The 12,270-nt window shown below is 47.0% G+C and overlaps 1 protein-coding gene across 1 annotated transcript; it reads right to left on the bottom strand.

Annotated features, from left to right (window-relative positions):
• Positions 1 to 6,146: 6,146 nt before the first annotated feature.
• On the bottom strand, positions 6,147 to 8,291 carry CDV56_106244 (fungal specific transcription factor domain-containing protein; the record flags this gene model as incomplete). The annotated part of the gene is made up of 4 exons (XM_026759863.1): positions 6,147 to 7,801; positions 7,862 to 7,925; positions 7,979 to 8,103; positions 8,159 to 8,291. The coding sequence occupies 4 exons, from the start codon at positions 8,289 to 8,291 to the stop codon at positions 6,147 to 6,149; spliced, it is 1,977 nt and encodes a 658-aa protein (XP_026613251.1).
• Between the last annotated feature and the right edge of the window lie 3,979 nt (positions 8,292 to 12,270).

Consider the following 12,270-nt stretch of genomic DNA (forward strand, 5'->3'; position numbering starts at 1 on the left):
TAGAACGGTCTCCCGAGGACAGTCATAAACCTACCGTACTCCTACAAAAGTGACCAATCCCTGGACAGGACCGCTTCGGGAAATCCGTCTCATTTCATCTGCATCGATCGACCATCAGACCCACCAGAAGGGTTGAAGAATGCCGTCGCAGCTTAATCCTTGCACATGCAGGTCGTTCCTCAAGCTAATACTCCGGACTACACAATTCATTCATACGATATGGCCATGAAGTTTCCATTCTACCGCTTAGCAGTAGTTATTTTAGGATCAGACACAGAGATTGTGGACTAGAAAGTTGCACTCAGGTCGAATCTCTCCTGGTGATTGCAGGAGGAAACGTCTTAGCTTCGGCCTGCTAAATGACTCCCGCCAATATCTTCGTTCTCTGCCAGTTACCGCAACGCAGCAACCGCTGGACAACCTCAAATTCTAGTTGAAATGCTTAAAAATAGAGCTTCACAAGTAAGATATGCTTTGTAAACTATAATTGAAACCACAGAAAGGTCTCCTGTGATAGCTTCAACCTGTCATTGTCTATATCCAAAATTCGGTGTATCACGTCTCATGTAATACCTAGTATTACAGTGACATGTATGTAACCACAATACCACCTGCTCAGTTCCGTACGGGCTATCTGCGCAAAGTAAATTGTTATTTGAATGATGGCTATCTTTGCAATACTGGGATAGACTCATGTTCATTTCGAAAAAGCTTCCTCAATCCTGGTTGCAGCTTTACCCATGTTCCTTCGAGGATAGACTTGGGCTGGGAGGTTGTCCATAGTCCAAACATGACTCCATAGTATGTTGGTGGCGGTGAGGCTCAGCTCAGATCTATACATAACCACTCCATAAGCATCTGTCGACTTTGCTTCTAGTTGGCTAGTAGACGCGATAGCTTCAACAATCCCTGCTGCTTCCCTTTTTTGGCATTGTAAGGCCACAGGCCCATGCGGTCAGCACGTGGGGAAAGGAATTACCCAAATGCAAAATCGGTTCTGATTGGCAGGTTACTGGAATCCTTTGACAGTCCAACATATCCAGTAGGCTGGGATATCTCCGCCAAGCTGTTGCTTTCTCCAGGGCTAGAACTAACCGATTCATAGCTGCATGGGCCTACTGTTGTGGTTTATTTTTGTGTTCGAAACGTGTTTGAGAGTTTGGTTTCATGATGTTACGTTAGTACTTCAGGTCCGGAGATGAGATCGAGGCCGTATACTATGCATGCAACCACAACTATCCAATTGATTTCATTTGCAGCTTATGGATCGCATGATACACAGAGTCTTTGCAACCAAAGTGGTCCAACGCCATCAGGTCCCAGCACCAAGTAAACAACAACGTGAAGTAGACCCATTCTCCCGTTTTCAGTAACGTCAGACAACCAGCACCACTTGAACTCCCTCTTCGCATGTTAAATTATTAGCGTCGTACATCACCAGGATATCGACGCTGCTCATCGCTCACATAAGATATTGTATAGTGGCCAAAGAACAGAAGACAGATGCAGAGGAACATTGCATGCCACAAAACCAAACACTAACTCCCGTCGTAGTAATAATAGAGGAACAATAGGCAATGACTCGAATGAAGCACAGCTCCATTCTCAGATACCTCAAGTGCAAGTATCTCAAAAAAAAACAATGAGTCAATTATCTTTCTTCTGACTCGTTGGTTCTCCTCCTCTTTCCTTTTGGCGGAGGATCGAGAGGCGGCGCACGCTTAAAGGTTACCGTACGCGTAACGATGTGCTGTATGCTGACGGATCCTTCCCGTGCGCTTCTTGGAGATTCAGTGTATCTAAGTCGTAACTCTGATGGAGAAAGGGGAGATCGAACCGAATACGGACTGTACGGAGAAGCCTTTGCTGGTGAATAAGGAGGAGGGATGCCTAGATGTCGTAGAGGAGCAAGGCTTCTCGCAGACTGAGGAGCAGACGCTGGCGATAGAGAAGGGATTGACCTAGGAGTTGACGTTGTTGATGTCCCGATTGAGGAAGAGCCAGTAGAGGCACTTGACGGGACAGATATAGGTGTAGGCCGACGTCTGACGTACGTGCATCTTGGAAAGCAAGCTCCAGCACCTTCTGCATCCGCAAAGACAGGACTCAATGCTCTCAGGAACTCTGTATAAGCTCGTGGAGGTGGAACCGATGGTCCATTGCTTTCTTCCCGTCTGTTCGAAACGGGCTTTTCCCGAAGCTCTGACGGAAAGGTCATATTCTTTGTAGTCTTGATGGGTGGGATGGATGCTTTCGATGAAGTCATGGTACTGTGGAAAGTGCTGACGAGTCCAGATGCTTGGGTGCTCGCAAGGCACTGAGTTGAGCAATTGCCTCAAGGAGCGAATGTATCCCAGACAATATCGGCAGGACGTGAGAGGAAGAGAGCTTTCACTCAATATATGACAACTTAAAAGGGGACCACAGAGCCTAGTAGAGACAGAAGAAAAGAACCAACACCAATTTTAGAATAATAATAGCACAATCTGAGTTATGATGAAGTTTTGGAGGTGCAGGGTTGAATATATCCGAGATCTCAGGCGTGAGGACTATGGCGGAGCAGTTGGTTTCAGTAAGTGACGGTAAAACACAAGTATTGTTGTTTTGAACAGTATCGAGACGTACAGGTATCTGTCAGTTCCTAAGTGTCGGTTCTAATCTCAGATGGGTTAGTGTATGCAAGCTATCCTCATGCGCCGCCCTTTCGTCCAAAATAGTAACAAATACCAGCAATTTACTTCTGCCACTTCCTTAGACCCTGGCCAAGAAGTGTAAAAAAAGAACCTTGACTTTTTCGTCGCTTTCTAAAATCAGAATACTGAAAAACAGATGGTTTTGCTTCTATCTTTGACGTGGTGCAGACGTCGCGTCGTCAAGGGCTGCTGACTCTCTCCAGGCGGTCGTGCTTTCTGTTTGGAAGAAGTTAAGAGATCATGGTACTCAACAGTCAACTCAGGATGTCTCAATCCCAGCCAGAAGCAGAACAGAAAGTAATGCAACGGAAGCCACAACTCCTGGTTGCTTTGGGCGACTATCTTATACACTGCAGACATCTTCTTCAACGGAGGGGCTGTTGTGGCAGACTGGAGCTGGCGATGACTTTCTTTTTTTGTCGCGCGCCATTTGAACTGCTATATTTCAAACGCTTGCACTTACCTGTCGAATCCTCCTTCTTCTCCTCCTGTGCTCAGGTTCAGAGCATGCCCGCGATTCGCTGAAGCACAGTGCTCTTCCTCATAAGGCGCGCGGCTCCTTCAATCCGGAGGCGCTTCCTGCCATCTTGTTGTCGCCCGAGCCGGATATGGACATTGTTGGCTGTGATCCTTCATAGGCTTGCTCACCATCGGACACGATTCAATTCCGAGGAGACCAAGTATAGCTCGCTTGGAAATGAGACGCCGACCTGGTCAAAACACATCGCTGCCGCCCAGTCATAGCTCCCAAGTTCCATTTCTTCATAACGCGACTTCGTTTCTTCCCTGGCATATCTGATACGCAGAATCAACTAGAGGCAATGGACTCATACATACTGTGTCACTTGACTCTTTGCACGGGCGCTAGAGGGTACAAAGGGACTGAAGTGACTGGTTACCACTGGTTCTATTCTGAGAATGATTCACTACGAATGCCTCATTGATTTCTTCTCAAAGCAGTAAGAGATAGGCCTGGTTCCTCCTTGTCTTTGAGGTGTCCTTCAAAGCTTCATGGTACGTGTTTGCTGGTCTCTTCTGTTCCTCATCCACAAGATCGTCCACGTCTTATCAAATGTCTCGGTTTTTCTTCCTTCTGTCCCCGGGCCTTCTTATCTTCTATCTCTCTTCGTTGCTTTTGTTCTTACCACTCATAGTGTGGGCTTCCGCGGAGAGTGACTCAACAAAATCATGACATATCGCTGAACCCAAATCCTGCGAATGTCTTTTCAAGCGCTTCGAAACAGTCCTTTCGCTGAACCCTTCTTATGACTTCCGATGCCCCTGTATGTCGCATCACTCCACCACAACGAAGGCTATCTGGAAATGTTCGATATAGTAGGAACGGTTCAGGAGCTGATACAGAAGCCCTAGTGGTTTCAAGTTATCTTCACTGTGCATAGCGGTTTCCATCCATTTCTTTCTCTCGTATGGAATGATGGATGACATCATAGGTCTCTGCCAGTCTTCCTGTAAGAGCTTTATCTGTTTGGAGGTGCTCAAGACCATTTGGCTCCCCGGGTTGTCTAGAAGTCACCTTCAGCTGAAGTTCCTGACACCTTTCTGTCCAATGTGCACACAGCTAACCGAGTGCATGTTCATAGGTGACAGTGTTGAGGTCTTGATCTTGATCCTCCGAAGAATTTCGAATGTGTATTGTGAGCGGGTGGATGTGCCCGACGAAGTCACAACAGTAACCTCCATTTCACAATATGGTTTTACTGCATTAGATTTTCGCTGCACGTTTGGTTGGCGCAAAATTGCAAGCACATGGTTGCTGCTTGAAGACTCTTTTGCCCTTCAGGGTTCAAGGCCACATGTCTCTTCGGCCAATAGTGGAAGCTTGATATCGCGTCCGCAGCAGTACAGCATGAATATATCAGTCTGGTTCCAGTGGGATAATGCTACCGAGTGGCAGCGTTCCATATCTGTGTTGCGTCATTCTGTAGCGAAGACCAGAGGCTGCATGCTGCGAAATAGGTCAGTAGATGCCACTTTTCGAAATTCTAGATTGTTAAACTTATGCAGCCATCAGCTAATGTCGAGTTCAGAAATTTACCAAGCTGGCTTGTTGAACCTCGAACTGTTCTCACGGCTATCAGACTTGCACCAAACGGCTAAGCGGATTCCCGTTGATGCCATGCAAGCGGCCCCTGGCGTGAACAAAGCAAGCCTCCTAAAAGCAAAGTCAGCAGGCTCATATCATATACCTGAAATGCTGTTGTAAAAAGCTTGATTGACGTCCAGTTTGCCTTCGATGGTGGAAGAAATCGGCAATGAGCTTGAAAATGTCGCCGCGCGAGTGCTCATGCTGCCTCAAAACAACAATTAGCTTGCTCAGCTAATTCAAAATTGACGCGCAGAATAGTTACCAATATTTCAGGGAGTCACTGGCCCCTGGTCGATTTCCATCAGAGTGAATGGCCATGCGCAATGTTACGCCTACACAAAGATGAGAGTCCGAATGCTTGGAAACCATGTTTCTGAGACCTGTCTACGTCATTCTAAGGATCGACTGAAAAAAAGTCGCGAATGATTTCCACGAATATAATATCGTTTCAGTTGGCGCCTTGAGAACATGATCCGTGCTGTTTTAGCAACGACCATCAATTCATATGTTGAGCGGCATAAGAGTAGCTTCCATTCTCATGAACCGGAACATGTTTCGAACGAATGCGAAGATGCCAAAAGAAGCGGAGAGAACGAAAGAGATATCTCAATATCCTGCCTTTGATACTTGGCGGACCCTTCCTTGACTGAGACTCACGTCTCTCTGGGAAGTCTTGATGTTTCTTGATGTTTATACTACACCCGTACTTTGTGCTCTATACAAGTGAGTCCCTGCTAATTAGCTCCAGTTTAGAAAATTTTTGGCGATGCGATTACGCTGCTTACCTCTCACGCTGAAACGCGAGGCCATCCCGTGGACTCAATTATCCTTGAAAGCCTTCAGTCATATCAGCTCTCACCACCCAAAGGGTGCATGTTGGGCTTGATTTCTAAGAAAGCCCAAGCAGAAAGGTCGATGCGGGTGATCATGTCGCCACTCGAATACGTACAGGCAGGACATGGGGAAATTCGCTAGTTTCCGTACTGGCAACACGTGCTTTTTTTTCTGGCACATTGTCGTTGAGGAATTCAAGCATTTGATTATTCCCAAGACCTTGATGTGATTTCTTCTTAACTATACTGCCTACTTCACTGACTGCTGCAGAAATAGTGGACAACACCGTCAACTGGTTGGTTCGCAAAGAATAGCAGCAGAGCACCACCATAACCAACAGCAACAATCTCAACAATAGGCCAACAGAAGCACCCGAACCAAAGTCCCGAAACGCCTAGCCACCAAGAGCGCCGAATAGCATCTGTTGGATTTGTGCCAACGCTGTGCAGATTGGGTACGTCAAACCCGAAAATATGACAGATTTTCCCCGCTTGTTGGACAGTGACGTGGGCCTATATCAGCAGGTAGTGCCATCCTTTGCGATTCATGACGTCTCGCCAGTGAACTTTCTGTTTTTTGATTGATCTTCCAAAGTTCTCAATGCAAGGTGAAGGCGCAGGCGACCATTCATACTTTTGGTCCGGAGAAGTTAGGAGAATGTTTGATTCGGCGAAAGTTGGCGCGACAGGATCATCAGCGATTCTCCAGACCTCCTGCAGCAAGCGATACATCCTGCCAAAGTTGCCAAAATCGCCTAACTCAACTAGAGCTTCTGCTCTTTGAGCGAGGGTGTTACGGAATGAGCTAGATGGGGTGGAAAATGCCCCCGTAATCAGCAATGGCCAAACCAGAGAGCGGTCAAACCCATAGGGGCCCGTGGGGATAAACCGGAGCACTTCTGCGACGGCAGTGACCAAGCTGATAGTGCTGATATGGCTGCGATCGAATTCTGGCAACAAGCTGTAGAGATAGATCCGAGCCGCTAGCCGAAACACGGCACTCATGTTCTTGGTAAGTTTCTCAGAATCAATGACCCCCGAAGACGAGTAGGGGTTCTCCAGCGTTGTGTCCGCCGGTTCAGTATAGTCGAGCTGCGCACCGAGGGCGGAGACGTGATGACGCAAAGCCATATCGTCAACAAGGCCGTCTACTCTCAACGAATCCAGGCAAGCAATTTCTGAGATGAGATACATGATGCGGTCATCACATCCCATCAGCTCCCGGAGCCCGGAAGATATCCCACTTAGGTGTTTTGTACGATAGGTGTGGGAAAACTGAGGGGTGGTCTGCAGCATCGTAGCGCCCAAGATGTCAATCCATGACGCGAGCGACATGCTGAATGGAGGTTGAGTGAAAGGGCCAGTGTCCGCAAGATCGAGCTTGTTGATGAGGTTTGCACCTGCTTGAAAATGCTCATTCCAAGGAATATCGGGGAGGTAGTCATCCGGGGCACCCACAGAGCCGTGGAAAAAGATCATCGCCAGCGTCGCGTCCAAGATTTGCTCATGTCCGTTGTCACTGTTGAGCGCTCTACAGAGTTGAGACACTGCTTCGTACCGATGTCGCATGATGTCGTGGTCAATCTTATCTGCCCTCAGCCTTCTGCTGGCTTTGAGATGAATCGCGGCAACGCTCAGGCAGCAATGGTAATAGGACATGTTCGTCTCCAACGAGTGGAGAATTGCCCGTGAACGTGCAGGGCCTTCTTGGTGAAGATCGAGGACTGGAAATATCAATCGCAGAACATTGTCGACAAAGTGCACGAGTAATTTTCGGTCACTTTCGCTGACTTTATTCAAAGTTCGGAGGTAAGACGACAACGGTATTTTCTTGTACTCAACCACTGGTGGCAGGGAATTGTGGTAGACGTAGTGCTGGGGTTGCTGAAAGCTTTCTTGGGGCCATTCATAGTTGGTTGAATTGAACAGGGGCATATGAGGCTGCTGTGTCCCCCAATGTCCCTGTAGGGGTATACCATTCAGGATGGTCTTTTGCTCGGTCTCATAGTCAAATTCATATGGATTGTAAGCATCAGCCCCTGACATCAGATTGGGAGTGGACAGTTGACTAGTATGCGGGTTGTACAAGTGATGTGGATCAACAAGCACAGGTTGACTGAAATCATATCCCACAGTGACTCGTGGCGGTAGATGACGATCGATGAAATCTGGAGTGAGCAGGTTCAGAAAAAGTTGACCGACGCTCAACCCGACTGAGGTATGCCTACCTTGAAGGTTGTTCTCTCTTTCCAACACTTTCGTCTGCCTGATTCGAGCCTTGATTCGATCCTTCTGGATGCGCCGTTGCTCTGCGCTGGCCCACCAATCCGGCCGCTTGTACTCACAACGGACGCAAAGGTTGGTACAATTCCTGCAAGCAGGATGTGCCTCATCACATTTCTTCCTTCGTAGACGACAGGTGTAGCAGCCTGAATATTCTTCTTATCAGTAACACTACACTTCACACTGTCTCCGCAGCACTAGCAAACCAACAGGGAATGCGACAGGCTACTTCTGGAACTGACCGGAACGCGAACGTCGAAAGAATTTGCCATTCGATTTCCCCTTGGACTCGGCATCTGGAGCATCATTACTCGAGGTACTGTTTGACCGCGTGATCGCATTTGACTGTGTACGAGGCTCGCTTGCGCCAGACATTGTTGATCTGAAGTGCACTGTGTCTGAAGTGGAACCGCTTTAGGTGATCAAAGGTGGATGTCGCTCCGTCAAACGCTTATAACGTTCCTCGATGGCGTCGTGTCCTTCGATATACTGCGCAATGCGACTGCAAAGAAGCCGTTGCAAACCCTGAAGCTGTAGGAGACGAGGCGTCTGCCGATAAGCGATTGAGCGAGCTGGTGCTGAACATGATGCCTTAATATGTTCTGGAGATGAAGTCTTTATAGATTCAATATGCGATAAACTACGATGCTTAGATGCTTAGATGCTTAGATGCTTCTATTTTTTGACGATGAAGGCGGTAGCAAGAGCAGGAGCTGCATGCATGATGGCTGCGAACCGCGGGGGGCAGATCTGACGCACACGAACGAATGACAGGGCGACTAACGACTAAATTTGGGAACATTTACTTTCTTAGCGGGGAAAAAAAGGTGAGATTAGCCAACACGCGCCTGGGGTTGTTGCCAACTTGATGGTGTCAATTTAGAAATAGGGAGACCAGGGTCCCTCGCTGGGGTCTGCAGCTAGCGACTAGTGCAGCGGCTGCTAAGTCGAGGATAGAGCATGATACCTTGATATGATTTGAGACTCTGGTTGGTAAGTCTACTCAGAAGTTCTCACAGAAAGCACTATGGTGCATCTGCCCTCCATTTCTATAGCACTGCTTTGGGTCCGGGCTCGATTCCCTGTGCCACAGAGAGACCCTACACTGTTGCAATCAAGCCTCGACAACCATTCTTCTATAAAGTCCAACTAACGATAAGAGTTTCATCATACGCAGATTATCGATATATCTTTAACATCGCATATCTATGGACTATACTAGTCCTAGTTTCGAAAAAGACAAAAGAAACAAAAAAGGAGCTTATTGGCCATTGACTGTTTCATATTAGACATTTTTTTCTTTCTGGAGGACCATCCAGCGACTGTTGAAACGATGCCAGATTGTCCGGTTGTGAAAGGGCGGCGGCTGCTGCATGCCAAGCTTTATCCTTCGATCTTTTATTGGCTATTAGACCGGGCCATCAGCGGTTCAGTCGATTTAGCGCAACACTAAAGCAAGCTCAAAAATTGAGAACTGGCCAATCATACCCAGCCATAAGAGGAGGAGTGGATCTCACGAATTGTATATTATCACCTGAATTAGCAACATTTAACCGCCAGTTTGCATTGGAAATGTTCCTTAATTGCTCAAGTCGGCGGTAATATATGTAAAGCACGACTGGAATTGAGGCAAATAGACGCGGAGTGAGAGGTAGGCGACAGCTAAGTCCAAATAATGCCTACTCCATACTAATTCGTACTAATTTGGACATTCATCAATCATTGAGAGTTCCCCTAACCGCCATAATTTAGTCGACTTAATCGCTAATTCTACTATTAATAGATCTTCAATACGGTTACTTGATGGCCTCGCTTATCTAAGTTAGCTCATGACCTTTTCGCTGTCATCTTGAGTTGCCCAGCACTCAACCTCAGCGCGAATAGCTACATAATTAGCAACAATTCTGCAAGATGGTCGACGAAGTGCCCCCGTAGTCAATAGGAAATTCGTATTAAGCTCTTTCTTGTGTATTGTGTTTCAGGATAGCTGTTGTTACGGATTCTCAGTTTATCATCTGTTGACATACGATAGACGCCGGACTTGAGATCTCTTCAGCCTCAGAATCAGATCAATGCTTTCCAATTAAGCTCATGCAAGAGTGTTGTGGGTTTGACGCTCTTGTCGCGTGTTTGAGCCAGATTAGCCATGTGGATGTTGTCTGAGGACTTTCTGGTGAAGCTCCTTCGCCTGATTGTTCCGGATCACTTGCATTTTTGTACATGTTTCTGAATCCTGACAAGCAGAACATAGTGCACCTAGGGGCATTCAACGAGTCAATTCTTGAAGGCAATTACCTATTCTCTGGCTTCGTTGGTGGTCTTGTTTTATCCCACATTATGAGAACTTCTACAAAACTATGAAGGGTGTGCCACTTCACATCAGCAACTGCTACTCATAATCTTCATTAAGGGCGAGTACGTTCCTCTATGACTCCCAAACGTAGTACATCTTGATAGATTTAGACAAGGTGTGATAGAAATTGGGAAGCATTTAGTGCTACTAACACAAGGACGAAAGAGAATGTGGGATTACTAAAGGATGATGATCTTCACCTTCACAGAACATATGTTTCCTGACAACAATCAATCCATGAGGGAAGGATAAAAGTCGAGAGATCAAAGTGCAGGCAAGTGCCTGACAAGCTGTATGTTGCCGAGACTATCGAGTCGATGTAACAATATCAGTCTGAGCAGGACTCCACCCAGATCTAAATCTCTCTAACCAACCTGCCGAGGTCTTCGAGTTCCAAGTCTTGAAGGGACATCTTCTAGGGGAACTTACTGCGTCTTATATACCACCAATTTGAGGATTTGTGGACTGAAAAGTAAGGCAGTATCTATTATAGAGGGGAAGGAAAGAAAGGAAATCGGACAGTCGATCTCTGACTGAGTCAGTTCGAACTCTCCTGCATGTACATACCGCAACTTGGCACACCGACAAAATATCTTCCCGCAATCGGCATGAGGGTCTTGGAGAATTATGTACGGTGATAAGCCCTGTCCTTGTAACCTCCAGGATCAAGCATGATACATCCTCCCACGGCCATGTGACCACTCGCTTAATCTTAACGGGGAGCACCTAGGTAGACTTACCAGATAAGGAAATAAGACGCAGACTCATGGGCCAAGTTTTTTGCGTGCATGAGGTACTTGGATGCTGAGATGGATGAATTGATAGGTGGACTTTCCGTCAGACTCGTCGTCTTTGCCTGGCTTTTCTTAGTTGTTTCTAATATTCTATGGATCACTCGAATCGAGGAAATATTGTACTCAATCGCGGACGGGATGTACACGAGATTATATAGGAAGCATCGATAGTTCGAGGCTATTACTATCGTCTTCGTAAGCCCATACCCAATGCTTGATCTTCTCCGATAAATGAGGCATATAATGATTGGCATTGAAGACTCGACCATTGTAAGCTGTAACACGCTACCGAGCAAGATCGCTAGCTTCAAAGAACGTCTGGTTGAGAATCGACTGTGTGCAAAAGTCAGGTGAGGGGTACAGAGCAGGTCGTCCACAGGGACGGTCAAACTACTATTTCAAGAACAATTAATCATCGGTATCACACCCTAATCTGTCTTAATTGTCCCTCAAGTATCTATATTTAACACTCTTGAGACTGCTTCGGGTGATTTAGTGGCAGAAAATGTGATTAAGTCCGGGGATGCTGCCTTAGTGCCTTCTGTCATCAGCCATCACAGCAGTAGCGTCATCCCTCCCAGCCTGTCATCGTTTGTTCCTTCCCTTCCTCAAGTGCCTTGACCTTGAATCTCCCAACCAACCAAATCGTGCAGTCCAGGATGAGCGCTTCCTCGAACCACTGGTGCACTTTAATCTCCTACAAAGCAGCGAATGAGAGTCCACGATGCCATCTATCCCACATATTCCAGGGCTCCCCTCTTCATGCAGCTGCAAGCCCAAATCGTCACATTCCTTCTGGGAAGATATCCATTCAGACGGCCCGTTCTGTAGTCACCGATAGATTCGTTCACTCTCTTCTCGATGCCGGTGGCTTGTTCTTTTTTTGTCTCATTGCCATAAGAGGGATTTTGACTGCCGCTGGTATACTTACATATACTTGCCAACCGCCCCCTCCTGCCTGAAGTTTCACCACCTGTATCCAAACTAATTTTACCACCATTTTGGGGTCAAGGGCGCTTATTCTCTCAGCTCTGTATCCTTTCTCGGATCCATCCCCTCCCTGCCCCTACTAATACTTTGGGCCTTCCTCGTCTACCAAAGTGGCCATTCCTTCCCCTCCGCGGAACTACCAGCTGTTGAGCTGAATCGAAGACAATAGTTGGCCGGCCCAGAGAGCTCTTCGCTCTTCAGTCTTCTGATACTCAAA

Source organism: Aspergillus thermomutatus (assembly GCF_002237265.1).
Source record: "Aspergillus thermomutatus strain HMR AF 39 chromosome Unknown NODE_135, whole genome shotgun sequence".
Classification (NCBI taxonomy): domain Eukaryota; kingdom Fungi; phylum Ascomycota; class Eurotiomycetes; order Eurotiales; family Aspergillaceae; genus Aspergillus; species Aspergillus thermomutatus.